Source organism: Podarcis muralis, chromosome 9 (genome assembly GCF_964188315.1).
Source record: "Podarcis muralis chromosome 9, rPodMur119.hap1.1, whole genome shotgun sequence".
Classification (NCBI taxonomy): domain Eukaryota; kingdom Metazoa; phylum Chordata; class Lepidosauria; order Squamata; family Lacertidae; genus Podarcis; species Podarcis muralis.
The window spans coordinates 11604782-11624802 of record NC_135663.1 but is presented as its reverse complement, the minus strand read 5'-3'; the positions used below and the strand labels follow the sequence as shown (position 1 = coordinate 11624802).

At 45.3% G+C, this 20021-nt stretch overlaps 1 protein-coding gene across 4 annotated transcripts in view; it reads right to left on the bottom strand.

Annotated features, from left to right (window-relative positions):
• Window positions 1-20021, bottom strand: part of FRAS1 (Fraser extracellular matrix complex subunit 1) — a 355216-nt gene that overhangs the window by 9593 nt on the left and 325602 nt on the right. For 3 of the 4 annotated variants that reach the window (XM_077933767.1, XM_077933768.1, XM_077933769.1), the window contains 12 exons: window positions 19624-19829; window positions 18125-18281; window positions 17054-17254; window positions 15535-15722; window positions 15152-15427; window positions 13896-14128; window positions 11791-11951; window positions 10480-10694; window positions 4991-5141; window positions 3468-3575; window positions 2514-2673; window positions 999-1115 (listed from right to left, as the gene is read on the bottom strand). In XM_077933767.1, the coding sequence (XP_077789893.1) occupies window positions 999-1115; window positions 2514-2673; window positions 3468-3575; window positions 4991-5141; window positions 10480-10694; window positions 11791-11951; window positions 13896-14128; window positions 15152-15427; window positions 15535-15722; window positions 17054-17254; window positions 18125-18281; window positions 19624-19829 (2173 nt within the window). Of the gene's footprint in view, window positions 1-998; window positions 1116-2513; window positions 2674-3467; window positions 3576-4990; window positions 5142-10479; window positions 10695-11790; window positions 11952-13895; window positions 14129-15151; window positions 15428-15534; window positions 15723-17053; window positions 17255-18124; window positions 18282-19621; window positions 19830-20021 lie in introns of those variants that run through there. The other variant, XR_013394125.1, reaches the window with a different exon arrangement.

Sequence of the window (20021 nt, the reverse complement as noted above, 5' to 3'; positions counted from 1 at the left end):
GTTTCTCATTTGTCTGAATGAACCAGTGAAGTTCTGCTTGTCTTTTACGCTAGCGATCTGGACACATAAAAGACGCAACATTCAAATAAGAAATCTGTAAACAACCAATGAAATCAAGCTGCCCAAGAGGCCATGAAATCTCCTTCCTTCAAATGTTTCCTTTAAACTGTTTACTGTTTATTATATACTAGCAAAGCGCCTGTCACTAGAAGTGGGGATGTACCATATTTTTCTCTCTATAAGACGCACCAGACCACAAGACTCACATAGTTATTGGAGGAGGAAAACAAGAAAAAAAATTATTCTGAATCTCAGAAGTCCGAACAGCAAGAGGGATCGCTGCGCAGTGAAAGCAGCAATCCCTCTTGCTGTTCTGGCTTCTGGGATAGCTGTGCAGCCTGCATTCACTCCATAAGACGCACACACATTTCTCCTTGCTTTTTAGGAGGGGAAAAATGAGTCTTATAGAGCAAAAAATATGGTATTTGCTAGGATGCCTTAATGGGGCAGTGTGCTTTGCAAGAAAGGGCTTGTTGAATAACACCCACCCCACCCCGATTGTCAAGAACAAGTTTTGCTTGCAGCACACTCAGCCTCTTGACCCCCCTCTGCTATTGCCTCTGAGTCTGGACTGCTCTCTGCTGCAGCCTCTCTCTGTTCACTAAACCCTGTTGCCTCTTCGGCTTCCGACTCCTCCCAGTCTGTCCCCTCTTCTCCTTTTGACCACTGATCAATCCCCTGGCTCTGAGCCTTCTTCCCCTGGAAGTTCTGCAGGTGGTGCCTCCAACCACTGCTCTGAATCCAGCCAGTCCACTCAATGGCCAAAGAAGAACGTGGCACGGTTGGGAGAGTAGAATGGGAGGAATCGCCTTCTGCATGCAGGAAAAGGTGTGCAGGTATCTGTGTGTGCATCAGTCTCTCTCTCTCTCTCTCTCTTTACTGATGAATATCCCCAGGCATGGTAAATCAAGCCACCAATAAAATAAGCATCTCCTTACTTTTCTGGAGCATGAGCAGTGCAGGGTAAAGGCTTGTCTCCCGGATCAACCCATGATTGCGTGGGCTGCACTGTGCATGGTATTAAGTAGATGGTGTATTCTCCCGAGTAATCCTTCCTGGAAGCAGAGAGGAAGCACCATAGTTAACTGTATTGATTTGTATTGCTATTTATATACCACTTTGTTTAAGGGCCTAGTGAGCTTAGCCAGGTGAACAAAACAAACACAGAAATGGAACAGCCTTCTGGGCAAACAATTTACCAGCAGCATTTGAACCACATATAGGCCAGGATATAGGTCATTGGCTGCAGCTTGATCTCTAAAAAAAAACTTCAAGTAGGGCCTGGTTCTTTGATCAGAACAACTATAGATGGCTTTGGGCATCAACAGGATTTGTGTATCCTGTTGCTACACTTTTGTGTAGCATCTAAAGTGGCAACTCACTGCAGAGAAATGGGCATCTTCCCACAGGTTGGATAGGTGAGTTGCCACTTCAAGAATTTGATCAAACACCAAAAGAAGATGAAGAAGCCTCTCTCACATGCAATCTTCCAGGTAATGCTCGTAAGAGATTCCGCCTCCTGATGCTCCCTGCTACAGATTTGTTTTCTTTAGTGCACATTTTCTCACTTCGTAGATGCTGCAAAAAAGACCTCTTTGCACTTCCCCGCACAAGCGGCGGGAGCAAAGTGTAACCACTGCACGACCTGATTGGCTGAAATAGTTAAGGAGTAGCACCAATTTCTGTATTTGTGGGATAGAATTCTTAAGAAAATAATGTGGCTGGCATACTATTCAGCCATCTTTAACTTCCCAGTCCTGGGGCTAGGTGGAGTGGAACAGGTCCAAATTCACCAGGTTCATTGATGCCAATAGGTGCTTTAATTTCTAGCTCACTATCCCTTGAAATTAAAGAGAAAGTTCGAATCTTAGGTCCTATGTCTTCTCTGCTCTGCACTCTGGTCCAGCAGAGTGTGGAAAGGACAGGAAATCAGAGAAAGTTGCTCTCATGGAAGGAGAGCTGAACAACAGCCCTCTCAAGTACAAAGAGGCAAGGAGTGGTTCCATAATCCCACGGGAAACCTACTGCCATGAGCAGACTCAGCCACACTCCTGACTAACCTCCAACCCGGAAATGTCAGTGAGGCAGTTAGGTGTGCAGAACCCTCAACTGCCTTTCAAAACCACCATTCCTTTTTTGCCAGGAGCAGCCTTTATTTTCTGCCTCAGCCTTTGCTTTTCTCCTGCAGGATTCCCAAAGCCCTTGTCCCCCAAATTCCTAATAACTGGCAAAGCCCACCCTCCGTCCCACACAGTCCCTCCAAAGTCCTAGTGCTATGCATTAACTCATTCCAGGATCATTCCCCTGCTGCCCTCAACCCTATTATGTCCCCCCTGGTTCTGCAAATCCACCCTGACAGAAACCTAGCACGAAACTGAAGACATCCTGGGCAGCAGAAGGATGGCAGCAGCTTCAGTAGAAAAGTATGGCAGGTTTGTTTGTTTTTGTCTTACCTGCTGTAGGAGCTGGTTGCTCTCCAGAGCTGATAAGGGGAATCAAAAGTCTGGCCACTCCACAAAAGCTGCAGGTCAAACTCCATCCCTCCCAAGTGATCAGGAGTCATGATGAAAGACTTTGCATCTGGCAAAGTGTGGTGTTCCATCACAAAGTGCCCTGCATAGAGAGAGGAAAACGGATGTTCTCGTTGATGACGATAATAGCGTTAGCATGATTTTGCTTAATCTAAGGCTCATAAGGATTTAGCTTCTGAGCCATCTATGAATACCAGGGCTTAGCCCTGGGACAAGTAAAGGCAAAGGAAAAAGGTGTGCCTTAGAGGTTGTAGGGTGCCATCCGGAACAATGCTGTATTGTTTTTTAACACTCGATTGGGAGCCGCCCAGAGTGGCTGGGGAAACTCAGCCAGATGGGCAGGGTATAAATAAATTATTATTATTATATATGTGGGTGGTGCTGTGGTCTAAACCACTGAGCCTCTTGGGCTTGCCCATAGGAAGGTCGGCGGTTAGAATCCCCGCGATGGGGTGAGCTCCCGTTGCTCTGTCCCAGCTCCTGCCAACCTAGCAGTTCAAAAGCACACCAGTGCAAGTAGATAAATAGGTACCGCTGTGGCGGGAAGGGAAACAGTGTTTCCATGCACTCTGGTTTCCATCACGGTGTTCCGTTGCCCCAGAAGCGGTTTAGTCATGCTGGCCACATGACCCAGAAAGCTGTCTGTGGACAAACGCCAGCTCCCTCGGCCTGAAGTGAGATGAGCGTCGCAACCCCATAGTCGCCTTTGACTGGACATAACCGTCCAGGGGTCCTTTACCTTTTTAACTTAGGGTGCCATCATCCTGCAACAACCAGCACCTGTCCATATCTGGGATGAGGCATAAGAGTCAGGGATTCTAGAAAGTGTGACCTTAATCCAAACAGGTTTCCTTGAAGAAATCAAGAGGTGTTTACCTCGGAACTTGGCATGGGTCTTGAACTCAATGACTAGCCGACCATCCTCTCGAATGTAGATCCTTATTATCTGCAGCCTAGCAGAAAGGACGCTGTCGGTCTGAATGCCTGGAGGGAACAAGAGAATCAGCTGCCTCCTTCACAAAGGGATAAAGGAGCATTAATCAAAGTGCACTGGTCCTCCTGCCACAACCCAGCGACAGAAATAAGAGAGCTAAGCCAGTTTTTACAGCTGTACTTTGTTCATTTTTCCAAGAACATGAACAAATACAACAATAATAACAAGTATGGTTTTTGTGTCCAACAAATTATAAGTAGAAAAGGATGGGAAACATGAAAAGGAAAGGGGGGGGCAGGATTTGGTGAGTCCAATCCTATCTAACTTAGAAAGCTTCTGCAGAGGTTTCTATGAGTAGCTGGGAGATTTTCCTTCTCAATGGACTCGTTTACAAACAAGAGAAAAGGAAACCAGCAAGTGTCAAAGGTCCCAGGTTCCTTATGACCCCTAGCACTGAAGACTGAGAGGATCAGAGACCAAATTACAAGGGCTTCAAACATCCAATGTAGGGTCTGATAGATCTTACTGCATTCAGCAGGAAGCATACTAAGTGTGTATGAAAAAGTGTTGGGCTCAGCTGCAGAGGCAAAAGACCCAAAGAGGGAGATTTGGGACCCGCCCGTTTTGTAATTGTGGAATCTTGTCAAAAAGACTAACCCAGGATCGGTCAACATTAAGACACTCCTATCACATGTGGAGAAGGGTCCCCCTAGTTGAACAACCGCGCCAACAGTTGGGCAACATCTCCTCCTTCACATAGATCAGTTTAACTGGTGTCCACTGCCATCTATGAGTTAGTGCTACCTCCCATATTGTTTCAGATGTGGTTTTAAAAGGGGATGGTGTCAAGTCGAGTCAAGGGTGGTGGTGTCTCCCAAATCTCACTCCCAAACCAGCTTCAGGTCATTAAAGTCCCCATAAGCATTGGGTTTTTCATTTGATTTAATATTTGCATTCCTCTTTTCCAACAACAAAAGTTGAGCTCAGAGGGGCTCACAATCATCACCATAGCATTATTTTAAAAAAAGAAAGAGTAAATGCACTTTGCTATTTATTTATTATTTGGTAACTGATATTTATTGAGTTTTCCATTTTAACAATCCAATCAAACCACATTACATATTCCAAATTATACAATAATAAAACAGTCCAAATATTGTGCCAAATTATAAATTTTTGGGTGTGCTCCAAGGTCGAGGTCCCCCTGCACTTTGCTATTTTTAAGCCCAACAAGGGTCACTTATTTATTTGGGCTGCAATCCTAAGTCTCATTAAATACAGTGGCTTCTGTGTGCTGTTTGGAGTTCAAGGTAGCAACGTAGGGGTCCCAGATCCATCTAGAGTCTAACCAGACCTATATCCCACTTAGCACTACAAGGTTCCTGCACCCCATGCTTTCAACTCATGGGACCAGGCACACCGGCAACGTTGCTGCATAGCACACTTTTGCGCCACAACCACTCACCTGTTCTCCAGAGGACTGTGTCATAGAAGAAGGAAAACTCCATCTCAGTGTGATGTTCCAGAGAGGCCCATCCTCTAGGCGCAGTCACATAAATGTAGGAGACGTAGAGAGGGACATGGACTGTCAGGAAGGACTGAGCTGAATCGCGAACCTATCAGTGAACACAGAGTGAAAATGTTTGCATTTTTCCCCATCCAGGCTTTCCTCCAAAGGAGCTCAGGGCAGCATATATGATCCACCCAGTTCTTCCTCAGGGCAACCTACTGAAAAAAGGGCTTGGCTGTGGCTAGAGCATGAGGCTCTTAATCTCAAGGTCATGGATTTGAGACACACGTTGGGCAAAAAGATTCTTGCATTGCAGGGGGGCTGCATTAGATAACCCCCATAGTCCTTTCCAACTACAGTGGTACCTCGGGTTACATACGCTTCAGGTTACATACGCTTCAGGTTACAGACTCCGCTAACCCAGAAATAGTACCTCAGATTAAAAACTTTGCTTCAGGGTGAGAACAGAACTCGTGCTCCGGCAGCGCAGTGGCAGCAGGAGGCTCCATTAGTTAAAGTGGTGCTTCAGGTTAAGAACAGTTTCAGGTTAAGAACAGAGCTCCAGAACGAATTAAGTACTTAATCCGAGGTACCACTGTACAATTCTACAAGACCAAGAGAGTGACTGGCCTAAGATCACCCAAAGAACTGAATAGGTTAGTAGAGATATGAACCCCATCAAAGTCCAGCACTCTCAAAGTCCAGCACTCTGTCAAGGGGGTTTGGTGACCTGTGGCTCTCCAGGTATTGCTGGACTACAACTCCCATCATCCTTGACCATTAGCTGACTGGGGCTGATGGGAGTTGGCGTCCACGATCATAAGAAGAGTCACAGGTCGGATGAAGTTGATGGGACTATGCAGAACTGGGTAAATTAACAGGAAGGATTCGAAACCTGCAGGACCAGAAATTCTTAGAAGACCGGAGTAAATATACAAAAATATGAAAAGTAATGGTAATGAACAGATTACGCTAGTAGGATTGCAAAAAGTTTTGGAAGGAGGACTATTTGAAATATTGCAAGAAAGACTATGAGGAGATTTAATAGTTAATGATAATTAAGAGTAATAGAGAAATTAAGAAATACAGAATAAGTGATAGAGAATGGAAAATCATCAGAGGTGTTAACGGAAGTCTAAAATATTGTATAAGATAAGAAAGAATGTTATATGTCTGTTGGAAATGATATGCCAGAAAACCCAATAAAAATGTGTATGTGTATATATAGAGAGAGAGAAAGAGAGAGAGAGAGAGTGTGTCACAGTCCCCCTGCTGTAACTTCTATGCCACACTGGTATTACTAATTCACCACATTTACTATTAATTATGATGGATAAGTCTTGAAAAAACACCAGTGTTCCTTGACTTCATCATCAAACCAGGTTGCTACCTTTGGACACAGACATAATGTTAGGTAGCAGAGCCCCAAGGCCACACAAACTGAAGGTAAAGGTAAGCGTTTGACCCCTGTCTTACTGCTCCAGAGCTCTGTGATCCTTGGTTCTCATGATTTAGGTTTATGCAATTTATAAATCACTCGCCACTAAAAAACCAAAACAAACCAGAGTCCCAAAGCAATTTAAAACCAAAGTAAAGGACTACAATAAAAGTCACCAGTGGCGTAGCGTGGGTTGTCAGCACCCGGGGCAAGGCAAGTAATTTACGCGCCCTAACCCATGGATTTGCGCCCCCTAACCCGTGGATTTGCGCCCCCTAACCCTAACCCCCAGATGTTGCGCCCGGTGCGGCTGGCCCCCCCCCCTGCACCCCCCACGCTACGCCACTGAAAGTCACATAAACATGATTAAAAACAGATTTAATCTGGCATTCGAAGAAGAGAAAGAAAGCAGCAAGGAGCATGTTCTGTCTACACAACACTTTGGGCAGAAACTAACATTCAAAGGCAAGTGTGATTATCCATTTTAGTACAATTCCTGCGCATATGACAGCATCAAGCCACCTCTTCCTTTACGGAAAAGCCATAAAAGAAATCTGAAAATCCACTTATTTTACTGCTGATTAATAAAGCAAGCATGGCCGTCAGACACCCAGGTGCCCTTTTTATCTTCATCTCATAACGATTTCTATAATTGAGGTGACAGGTGAATAGGTTTCTGTGGCTATTAGCATCACAAAGTAACTATGGTTTCATTCTTCTCCAGTATCGCTGAAAGTCTCCTAATTTAAGGCCTAGGTGGAGCCCATAGCCTCTCTTTTCATGCTCTCTACAGATCCTGAAATGGAAACAAATGATCCCAGGGTATAGTCTGAAGGTGTATGATGCCACCACCTTGCTGAAGCTAAGCAGGGCTGGCTCTGGTCAGCGTCTGGATGGGAGACCTCATGGAAGCCACAGGCATGCCACTTGGATGCCATGACAGGAGAAAGGTGGGATATAAATGCAGGAAAATAAATAGCTAATAAATAAGCATTCATCCTGTGACTACTTGAATTCCAAAGCCCCGTCCCACATTGTTCAGCGGAGCCCCTCTGACCCTCAAGAAAATGTCACCAGTTGCAAACCAGTTGAGATTGCCTCTACTTGGGGGTTCCTGAGCCAGTACATTTCCAAGCACATTTCAAAGTGTTGGTGCTGACCTTTAGAGCCCTAAACAGCCTCGGTCCTGTATATCTGAAGGAGCGTCTCCACCCCCATTGTTCTACCCGGACACTGAGGTCCAGCGCTGAGGGCCTTCTGGCGGTTCCCTCGCTGCGAGAAGCCAAGTTACAGGGAACCAGGCAGAGGGCCTTCTCGGTAGTGGCGCATGCCCTGTGGAACGCCCTCCCACCAGATGTCAAAGAGAACAACTACCGTATTTTTCACCCCATAGGACGCACCGGCCCATAGGACGCATCAAGTTTTTTGGGGGGGAAATAAAGGGGAAAAAAATTTTATTTCCCCCCCCCCAGGCGCTTGTGGGGCCAGCAGTGGGGAGAAGCGCTCTTCTCCCCGCAGCCCGCCTTCAGACCAGGTCCGGGGACAGCGGGAAGATGCGCTGCGCCTCCCAGCTGTCCCCGGAGCTTGTGGGGCAGGCAGTGGGGTCTCCCCGCCGTCAGCCTCCAAACCACTTCGGGAGACAGCGGGATGGCGGCATTCCGCCTCCCTCTGTCCCCCAACCTTGTGGGACTGGTGCTGGGGCTCTCCTGAAGCCTGGAGAGTGAGAGGGGTCGGTGCGCACCGACCCCTCTCACTCTCCAGGCTTCAGCGAAAGGCTGCATTCGCCCCATAGGACGCACACACATTTCCCCTTCATTTTTGGAGGGGGAAAAGTGCATCCTATAGGGCGAAAAATACGGTACCAGACTTTTAGAAGACATCTGAAGGCAGCCCTGTTTAGAGAAGCTTTTAATGTTTGATGCATTACTGTATTTTAATATTTTGTTGGAAGCCACCCAGAGTGGCTGGGGAAGCCCAGCCAGATGGGCGGGATATTATTATTATTAATAATAATAATAATAATAATAATAATAATAATAATAATAATAATAATTATGCTCCTTAGTGGAACCAACCTCCAGCAAAAGCAGAGTTTGCATTCAGCGGCCAGGACTTGAATACAAGCCAGGACTGCAAAGGATGGAGCAGCTCCTGAATCTTCTTCTAAAGATTTCAAGTAACTTCCAGGGGGGCAGCCCCACTGAGTTGTCAAAAGAGTAGGCCTGTTCTGGATCTGGCTCATGAACTAGATCCAGGTCATCACCCCTGCCTCTTTAGTAGGGTCCAGCGGCACATTTACAAATCGAAGGGACTCTCGTGGGCACCACAGAATGCCAGTTTCACAGAAGAACAACCGATGATATTTACTGATGACTTCGTAACTTGTAAAGTAGCACTATACGTGTTGGCAGCTAAGAAGATCAGGAGAAAAGAACTAGATAAAATAGCGGTCAATTGCAAAGGTGATTTGGACATTTAAGCTGGCACATTCTACTTGAGAACCCCTTGCTATTCTATCGTATGCAACAAATAATTTTTAGGAGAAGTGAACGTGGTTTATTGTATCTGCAGTGCCTGATGTTTTTACGGTTTTTATGCTTATTGTTGCTTTTCTTTTTGTTCCCATTGTGAATGATGCCATGGCCTTTGGCTAGTGCAATAAAGTTTATGACGATGATAAACTGATGATATTCCGAACCGACACCCTTGCCCCGAAACTAGCAAAATATCTACACCACTTCCCCCAAACCAAACAGATAAAAAAGCAGTCAAACGCCTAAAAAAGGAGGGGGCGAAAAGCCTTCCAGAAACTCATTAAAAAATTAAAATTTGGGTGGGGCAGAGGTCCTCAAGTTGGGGGGGGGGGCTGGTGTCCACAGGAATCATACAGTAGCCGCCAGAATAGTTCTAGCCAGCAAATAGAAAGACAAGACAGTACCCTCTAAATAATAATAATAATAATAATAATAATAATAATAATAATAATAATAATAATAATAATAATAATTTATTTGTACCCCGCCCATCTGGCTGGGTTTCCCCAGCCACTCTGGGAGGCTTCCAACAAAGATTAAGAATACATTAAAATGTCATACATTAAAAATTTCCCTGAACTTCTCTAAAGAAGAATGGATTTATAAACTAAGTGAATACACAGAGTTGGCAAAATTAACAGCAATTATAAGCTCTCAAACAAATCAAAATTTAAAATCAGAATGGAAATGCTTCGAAGAATACATGGAAAAACGCTGCTCTAAAAAGAATATGTTAATATGCATAAACGTGTAAAAGGGATGTGTGAATATAAATATACAGCTAGCAAGTATAGATTAAGTATGTAAGTATGTAAAGGTGAAAATAAAATCAGAAATGGTTGTAAGAGATGAAGACGAAGGTTTATAGAAATGCAAAATGAAATAATTAAATTAAAAATTAAGGAAGTCAGGCCATGGTGGAGGGAGGTCACGGGGGTGGGTAAGGTGTCTTGTTTTAGTTTGTATATACAGTGGTACCTCGGGTTAAGTACTTAATTCGTTCTGGGGCTCCGTTCTTAACCTGAAACTGTTCTAAACCTGAAGCACCACTTTAGCTAATGGGGCCTCCTGCTGCTGCTGCGCCACCGGAGCACGATTTCTGTTCTTATCCTGAAGCAAAGTTCTTAACCTGAAACACTATTTCTGGGTTAGCGGAGTGTGTAACCTGAAGTGTATGTAACCTGAAGTGTATGTAACCCGAGGTACCACTGTATAGCATGTGTGTTTCTATGTGTATTTGTGGTATCTGTATGTCTTTGTTCATGTATTCCCCCCATAAAATATTTTAAAAATTAAATAAATAAAAATAAAAATTTGGGAGGGGCAGAGGGTCTTAACAGGCCCTCAAGTGTGTGGGTGGGTGGGGAGAAGGTGTCCTGGTGTCCACAGGAATCATACTGGGGACCCCAGCATTCAATCCAAGAAACCCAATAGGAGATTTTCCCAACTGGCCCCCAGCTGGGCAGCATTACCTGAAAGTCGGCAGTGACCGATCCTCCGCAGACGTCAATTAATTCTGTCATGTCATAGTACGCGTCAAAAGTCCAGATGCAGCTCTTCAGGTTTAGGTGCTTGTACAGCTGGATGGTCTTTGGCTCTCTCACACTGGGGTCAAACTGGTATGGTCTATCGTACCCGGGTCCCAGAATGATGCTATTGTAGGTCACTTCATCTAGGAATCCAGCTTCTGGGATGGAAACCAGGGGATACATCAAGGTTTTGCTATGTTACGCATTGGTTATACATCAGATCTGCTGTGAAATACATTTCATGTGGGCTTTATCCAGCCAACATGCTTAACTCTAGTTAATGAATGAAGGGGTTAAGACCAGAGAGTAAGCTGTCCTGCCAGGCTTAGCTAGGCCACACCCCCTCACCTTGGGAGGAAGGTCTATCAAACTCTTTGTTCTCCCACTTACCACCTTTATTCCACCATGTGGACCTCTCCATTAAGGATGTCTAAGGTGGATGCTTCAAGCTTAGACCGCATGGCTTTAAGAAGCCACTTTTGTGTTTCTATACCTATAATTTAGAAACACTTAGCTTTGGGGAGCTAACCTCTCAGTTTTGCTGCCTGACCTTTCTTGCTGCTGTATGGAAAAGCACATGAATCTAACATGTGAAGATTTAAGTAAACCATTTTCAGCTTACCAAACATGTGGTCTCTTTCTATGCAAAGGGAAGTGGGAAGCTTTGGAAGAAACTCAGAAGGGGATAATTTAAAGGTCCACCAGCCTATATTTCCACTTTGCTGCATGTTGTTTTTCCTTCCAATCTCTGCTGGAGCTCTCTCACCAAAGAGTACTTGCCCCAATCTAGGCATCCAGGGAATTCTCCTTTTATTTTACCTACCTTTTATTTACTTTCTACTGTACCCCAAACCAACATTTCATGAATAACTAGGCAGATAATATCTGCTATTTACAGCATCAGGGTCAAACTGCTCATTGAACACACAGAACATTTGTTTCAGCATCCAGCATCCTGCAAGAAGCTGACCTGCAACCCTTTTCAAGAATGAGGGCAGAAGAGGAGGATTGCCTTTTTCTCTGCCTGCATCTTTGTGCAAATGCCACGGGGTCTGGAGACGTAGGGCTCAAGAAACATCACAGGCCAAGCCCCCTATGCCCATTGATCTATGCCCACCTGGAGGTGGTCTTCTGGGCCTCTCTACAGGGACCCCTACCATCAAGGACCATCAAGGACCCAGCCATCAAGGACCAGCAAGAAACTGCTGCTTCACAAATGCGCACATTAAGTGGCAGTGGCTCATAATTGATTACCTGAGATGCCCTTAAGATCTTGGATGCTGACCAGGTTGGAACAGACATGCTGGTGCCTGTAGATGGACTCCGACAGGAGGAAGTGTAAGTTGTGCAGAGGCATCGTGGAGATGAGAGGGAGCATCCCGTCCTGGTGTGGAATCTGCACTGAGATATGGATTCTGGAAAACCACAAAGCGGCAGGAGTTGAAGTGGGGAGAAGAGAGAGGATGCACTGGGTAAAAGACACATGTATAGCATGAACATAACAAAATGCAAATTGCACTGCCTTGCAGCACAGTGCCCTGGAAGGACTGGGAATGTTTCATTCCTGAAACCCCGGGGAGCAGTGACCTTTGTTGTTGTTTAGTTGTCTAGTCGTGTCTGACTCTTCGTGAGTCCATGGACCAGAGCACGCCAGGCACTCCTGTCTTTCACAGCCTCCCGCAGTTTGGTCAAACTCATGCTGGTAGCTTCGAGAACACTGCCCAACCATCTCGTCCTCTGTCGTCCCCTTCTCCTTGTGCCCTCCATCTTTCCCAACATCAGGGTCTTTTCCAGGGAGTCTTCTCTTCTCATGAGGTGGCCAAAGTATTGGAGTCTCAGCTTCAGGATCTGTCCTTCCAGTGAGCACTCAGGGCTGATTTCCTTCAGAATGGATAGGTTTGATCTTCTTGCTCTCCATGGGACTCTCAAGAGTCTCCTCCAACACCATAATTCAAAAGCATCAATTCTTCGGCGATCAGCCTTCTTTATGGTCCCGCTCTCACTTCCATACATCACCACTGGGAAAACCATAGCTTTAACTATACGGACCTTTGTCAGAAAGGTGATGTCTCTACTTTTTAAAGCAGCCGCATAGCAGAGTAGAAAAAACTTTGCTGGATGGACCAATGGCCTGTCTTGGCATAAGGCAACTTTCCAAGTTCATCATTTCACACATGTCTACTCAGAAGCAAGTCCCACCAAGCTTGATGTGTCTCATCCCAGGTAAATGGGTAGAGGGTTGTAGCCATAAAATTAGTGGCCAGCATCCAGAATTGCACACACTTCAGATCTGCACATACAATCAACATTGTTCAGCTTGCTGGTTCGCTGCCAAATGTAAGAGAGGACCTACATTCAGTTAACAGCGGGATGTCGAGGTGTGGAGGAGCTATTTGAATCCGAGACGCATTCCTAATATAGCAATGCATGAGGGGCTGAAATCTAAACAGCTCCCAATTTCCTCCCTCCAGCTTGCTGAGCCTTTCAAAAACCGATTCACTAAGCTGGTTTAAGAAATATTTTCACTGATGCTTTATTAGCAAAAGCTTTTGGTCCATTTTCCATTTTCAGCCACAAATTCTTTCATTAGCAATACCCGAATGTTGAAGTCTTTGGAAATTTTTTCAATGTAGACCCCTGGAAATGGATTGCAAATGTGTTAACTCTCCCAACACCACCCCATGTGGCATTATATACCTGCTGTTTCATCTTTCGATCTTCCCTTCATTTAAAAAAAATGCAGTAGAAATTCCAAATAAAGAAAGCAGCGACCATTTATGCCTTTCATTCCTTTCTTTCTTTGGGTCAAGGAGAAAAGTTCTAGGTCAAAGAAAGAACCGAGTCATGTTCAGAACAGACCTCCTCAAATCAAGGGGCTGAAGAATTTAATAGTTCTGCTCTGAGTATTACTAATGTTGGATATCGTCCTTTATCTTTCTTTTTTTTTTTTTTGAGAATCATTTGAGAGCATTTCTAAAATTAGCATCCTATACTGTCTGTACATTTGTCCCCTTGTTCAAATTTAGCTCAAAATAATCCCCTAATACTTTTCCCACTTTTTTAAATAAAAAAAATGGTCCTCTAATAGATCTTCATTTAATCTTCATCTGAAAGTGGTTTGTTTCTCATTTTGCATTTCTAAAATTAATGGATTATGATCTGATATTGTTCTTGGCCATATTTCTATTTTCCTCACCTTTAACTCTAATTCTTTGGATAGACAAATTGCATCTATCCTTGCAGTGCTTTTATACGCATTTGAATAAAAAGTGAACTCTCTAATAAATGTTTGTTTCTCCAAATATCTATTAAATTCAAATTCTCTACCATTTCCCTGAAAGTTTTTGGAAGTCCTCTACCTGTTGGGGTGTTCCTTGTGCTTAACATCCAGATACTTCAAAGTGGCAACGAAGGACTGTGCTTGAAACCCCCGGGCTGTTCCAGCCACTATTGGTGTGTGGCAGATGGCGCTGTCTGTCCCAATTGTGACTATGTTGCTTCTCAGTGGGGTGCCGGCGTGGCCAACCTTGTCCACGGCTTTGGCCACGCAGCGAACGTGGAATCGTCGGCTGAAGTAAATGCTGTCCAGCACCTGGGAAGGAAGGAGAGAAAAAGAGAGAGAGGAAGGAAGGAAGGAAGGAAGGAAGGAAGGAAGGAAGGAAGGAGAGGTGATTCTCAGCCTAAACAACTGATAGCCTTATACAGTGGTACCTAAGGTTAAGTACTTAATTCGTTCCGGAGGTCCGTACTTAACCTGAAACTGTTCTTAACCTGAAGCACCACTTTAGCTAATGGGGCTTCCTGCTGCTGCCGCGCCGCTGGAGCCCGATTTCTGTTCTCATCCTGAAGCAAAGTTCTTAGCCAGAGGTAATATTTCTGGGTTAGCGGAGTCTATAACCTGAAGCGTATGTAACCTGAAGCGTATGTAACCCGAGGTACCACTGTATATATTTTAAAAATTCTTCAATATATTAATAGAACATTATTACTTTTCTGTCCATCCACATTTAAAGATGCTTAACTATGCCACACACATATTAAAACAGTAATACAGAAGTATAAGGAGATGGAAACAAAGCAGAGAAAGATCAGGAAGCCAGCTATGACACTCTCTGCTCTGATCACCAGCCTCTCCAGTTAGAAAGATCAAAGGCAGCAAGGGAGAAAAGCTCTTGCTCGTCAAAGGCAACCTTTTGCCAACTTGGCAGCGAGGGCCAGTGATTTGTGGGGAACTGTACCAGAAGAGGAAGAGACAGGTCAGGCAAGTGAAAGGCCAGGTGCTTCCCCACATTCACCTGCTCCACTGTTTCACAGAACCAGGAGCGGACTGAAAAGGGAGGAGCAGAGGAAGCTTCCATGCAGGCATAGTCTCTAGCTGTGTGCATGCATCCCATTGGGGGAAAGTACATAAACTGGTGGAGAATAAATAGTCCCCTGCTGGTGCAACTCCTCCCATAGAGCACAGACTTGAGAATAGCTGCCTAGATGCTAGATTGACATGCGTAGGTATCCAGAGCTATAGAATCGACTGCGTTATCTTTGAAAATGAAGAGTTAACTATTTGCCGCTTGCATTCCTTTGACTGCAAAGCCCCCTTGACAGTCTCTGCACATACCATGTGATTGACACTGGTGAAGGGAGTGTTGTCTGTAATCGTTTCAAAGGGAGATCTGGCTCCATTCCCGTCTGTGGGCGTAGCCACTTCCCAACTGAACTGTATGGAGGACTGGTTTATCCCGGCATCACCGCAGCGCTCTTTCATCACCGAGTACTTGGGGAAGTGAGGGTCGCAAGGCGTCACGCAGACCAACGGGTAGCCCGGAGAGGGAGACTTCTTAGCTCCTTCTTTGGCTTCTTCTTCTACGTGATCATACTCGGACAGCGTAACCACCTGCAGGGACACAATACAAGGTTTGGGACTCCAGGGAAGGGACCTTGCAACTGCAGCTAATGGCTAATCCCAAATAACTCAGGGATCCGCAGGTTAAAGCCACTTACAATAGGAGGAGCTGGCAAAATGAGGCTCCCAGCTGCTTCCTGGTCCAGAATGGTGACGATTGTAGTGGTGATCTCCCCCAGGACAGCTTCAACAGGGTCATCTGGCCCTAACACCAGGGAAAAGGACTCGTGCCACTCCCTGTCTTCATTGGACATGATCTCTACCTTAAATACGATGTGGTCCACTCCTGCACAAACAAACATGAGAGAGAGGGTTGAGTCAAACTAGCTTGTCATCTGACGAGACTTTTAAATGCTTCTATAAAGCAATGCTGAGGTCAGAGCCACTAAATCATTGTGATTAACCACACACACACACACACACACACACACACACACACACACACCAGGCTTTATCGTAACCCCTTTGGCTCTAATGATGTGGCCCAGGAGCCTTTAGAAAACTAAAAACTACAAAATACAGCATGCCATCTGATGGATTGCTTGGCAGATTTACTAACAGATGTCATGTGAGGATTAATGGCGCCTGTCCGACTTTAATAAAAATCTGTGATCCAAAATATACCTCCCATATTATTGCTGGAGGGCACGTCTGCATTGATTCTTTACAATAAGCACAGAACTCTTGGCCTTGCAAGATTTTCTGTAAGGCCTTTAAGAGTTGCTGTGGATTGACGCATTGGAAAAGGGCTGGGGAAACCTGTTCTGAGAGAAAAGCCTCACATCAGATGGAGGGTGAACTGGGCCGTGAATGGAAGCAATGGGGGCCTTGGGAGGAAGGGAGGCTGAAAACAAGGGAGCCAAGGGAACTGTAAGCTGGGGAGCAAAGGAAGGTTGTGGGGATAAGCAAAAAACATGGACCCCAGGAACAGACAACCACGGGGACAACCCAGCCACCATTCAAAGCAATCTTAGGTCCCACTGACTTCAAGAGGACAGCTTTGAGCACAGTGATACTCAAGCGAAACGAATGGGCCTTTAATTTCAGCAGGAATATATCCCATGTGTTTTGCAGGGGTTTGGGAGCTGGGCAGCACTGGGATGAAGGAAGAGGTACTGGGTAGAGCTAAGGGAACGGAAGGGCTTTAAGGAAGGAGAGTCCTGTATGTCTCCTTCCAGCAACTCTTGCAACCAAGCTGGTGCCAAACATATTGCTCTGCTTTCCTTTGGACCACATCAGCAAGGCTGAGAGGAGGGTCCTGTTGTCCGGGCAGCTCAGGATCTCAGTACAAATGGCCCAGGTTTGCACCCCAGGGAGGCCGCTTCACTTCAGAGGTGCTATTGCAGCAAAAACAATGTGGGAGGCAGAAGTTACGAGTTAGAGGTCTCTGCAGCCACAGCAGGCGCTGTGAATCTCCAGTGGGTTGACTTCACCCCTGGAGGCGCACTCCATTGTCTCTCGAGACAGACAGATGCCAGCAATTTTGTTCCATGTCTTTCGGATATTAGCCTCTCCGGACCGCCCCACCCACAATGGCGTTGAAAGAAAAGACATAAGCAAGCTTATTTTCTGCCTCCAAACAATTATTGCAGAACTCGAGGACTTTCTGTGCTTTACCAGGACTGAACTTGAGGACTCGACTCTTTGGGTAGTAATCAATCCCAGACTGAGCAGAGCCGTCCCGGGTGCTGCAGCGAACTTTGGAGGTCCTGTTTTGGTCCCCTCTCCGCAGCACCTTGACATTCAAGAAAGCAACCCCTTCAGGGCCAGGAGGTTCACGGACTTGGTAAGCAGCTTCCTCAAACTCGATGGTGGGAGCTAGAGAAACAGAAGAAAAATAGAAGCTGCTTGTTTGTGTCTCCAGATGTGAAGAACACTTTGAGTTAGGTTTATACAATTAAAACTATACATGTGTCTGCTGGAACTATGTAACCAGAATATTGGAGCCAAGCGCTGTATATATAATAACCGTGGCCAGGTTTCTACATGTTAAATTATGGGGAAACTCCCATAAACTAACTAAATATGACTTAGTTAGGAAAATCTGGGAGCAGACAAGCCCAATTAAGTTGAGAGCGCTGTTGAAAAGCAGAGATAAATACTCAGAAGTTATGCACAAGAGGAACGTGGTGACCCAGTAGATAAAAAAGGAATTATAAATATCTGGGAAAGGGATGGGTTATATGGTATTTTTACGTGCACTCAGGCTGTAAATAAATACATAAGAAGTTAACTGCGGGTAAGATTTCTTATGAATTGCAGTTAAACGTTACTACTTATCAACTCTTGTGAGCCATTTGTTCTACAAATTGCATTTAAAGGCCAATAGTTATTTGTAAATGTTTGCAAGCTATTTTTGAGTAAATTGATTGTTAGGCACTTAAATATGACCTTTTAACCTCTGTGCCCTGGCTCCCGCCCAAGAACAATGATACAGGCACTTTCTTGTAGGTAAAGAAGCAGAGTTTTATTCTAGCAGACTGACGGTGCAAACTTGACAGCAGGAGGAAAGCAGGAAATTAGCACAGATGCCCCGAGGCTCCAGCAATGTGGCAAGGCTCAAACCAACTACGGAGAGAGGAGCTTCAAGGTTCCCCAAGCACAATTCGGGCACAAGGCCAGGGGTCAACTGGTCCAGTGGGTCCGAAAACATGTAAAGGCTAGCGCATACAGGCCAGCTCCTCTTACCATCTTCATCATTGGAGATAATAATGGAGGCCATATTATTCTTGCCAACTGTAGCCCCACTCCAGTGGTTTCCAAGCGGGTTGCTCAGGTGTATCTGGAACTTCTCCTCCGGTTCAAAGGCAGAGTCGTCATTAATAAAGATAGTGCAGTTCTTTACCTAGAGCCAAGGATGCCAACGGTTAAGGACAAGGAGGTAACCTGGCTAACCTGTTTATTAAAAACACAAATATGCTGCCTCTCTTGCAAAACGTTCATGGCAGCTCCCAGCACAATAATAAAAAAATACAAGAAATCAATAATAAGTAGGAATATCTGGGAAAAGGAAGACTAACATTAACGGTTAGGCAGGCCAGGTTTTAGCATGCTGCAAACCATTTAGAGAATGCTTTAAAATATGAAGTGTTATATACAGTGCTTTTTTCTGGGGGGGGGGGGGCACAGGGCATACCCCTAAACATTTTGTGAATCTAACCGGAGAAGAAACCATTTTTTAAAAAAATAGTTTCTTCTCTAGCACAGTGAATCTTCAGTTCCATTGAATAGCACTGTGAATCTTCAGTTCCGTTGCTACCCCCAATGGTGACTTCATTTCCTTTCCCGGTGTTTCCTGAGTCTTAGACAGAAGCGAGCGTTTAATGTGTGAAGCAGTGTGGAATGTGGATGTGTGGAATCAGGAAGACGTTAGTGCACACAACCTCGTGCCAATGTGGAAGTTACTGTGAGCTGTCAGCTGTGTAATATGAGGTAACGCATGTTCTTTGTACTTTTGTCAATTTACTGTATTTATCCCCCCCCCTCGATTTGAACTATAAAATGGTCATTTTCTTGAGTCAAAATGAGAGTGCCCCTAAACATTTTTAAAAGAAAAAAAACACTGGGTATATGTCAGGGAACTGCCATCAACTCAGAGGCAAGAGGTGGAAGGGCAGTTGTGTTATAGGGAACCTCTGAAAGTCTTGTGAAGCAGTTCCTCCTCTGGTGAGGAGGAAAGCCCCACCTCCAGTGGAGAGGAGGTGGTGGGACCAGGGGATGCTAGGGAGAGCCTCAACACTGAGCCTGAGCAAACCGGAGGGGAGGGAAGTACCCCTTTGCCAGCGCCCACTCTGCGCAGTAGGTTTCGTCACAGGGAGGGGAGGAGAAGGTTGGGGGTCAAGCGACTGTTTTGCTGGGGGAGGTACAAGGACCGCCCACTCCCAGATTCTGCTAGCGACTGAGCCAGACGTGAACTTGCAACGCTCTTCACTGTAAATAGTTGCACTAACAATAAATCTGGAAAAGACAGGTCGGAGTCTTGCTTGTTTGCTCTCGAGCAGCCACAACAGTACCTGACAGTATATAAATAACCTAAGTAAATAAATGTCTATCTGTAAAAAGAAAGCACTTTGCAGTGCAGTGAAAGGGAGTGGTAAAGATGGGCATTCCTAGGCAGGGAGTTTCACAAATCGGATGTGTCCACCAATTCATTGGCTGTTGTTTCATTCTGAGCTACATCCACTCACCTTCTCCCCTTTCAGAAAAGTGACACGCGATTCCTCCGTGTTTCTCCTTTCCTCAAAGTCCTCCATGGCTTTTGCTGTCTGGCCCTGGGTGTAGCACCTGACAGACGACTCATAGCTTAAGTCTCCGGTGCGGATGATGGGAATGTGGAGGATGCCCTCCTTCTCTTTCACAGGGTACAATTCTTTACTAAATTTCATGTTCGGCACTGCGGAGGGAAGAAGAGGAATCACTCAAACTTCTGCTGATAAGGGCATAATTTCAGGGAAGCTGCAAGTTCAGGAATGCGTGACTCCTGTTTTAATTAGGTCACAGGGGGTCTTGGTGCCTTGAACAGGGGACAGTGGGGTCCAGGCCTTCTGCCACCAGGGTAGGTTGTAGACAAGAGGGAACAGGTAAA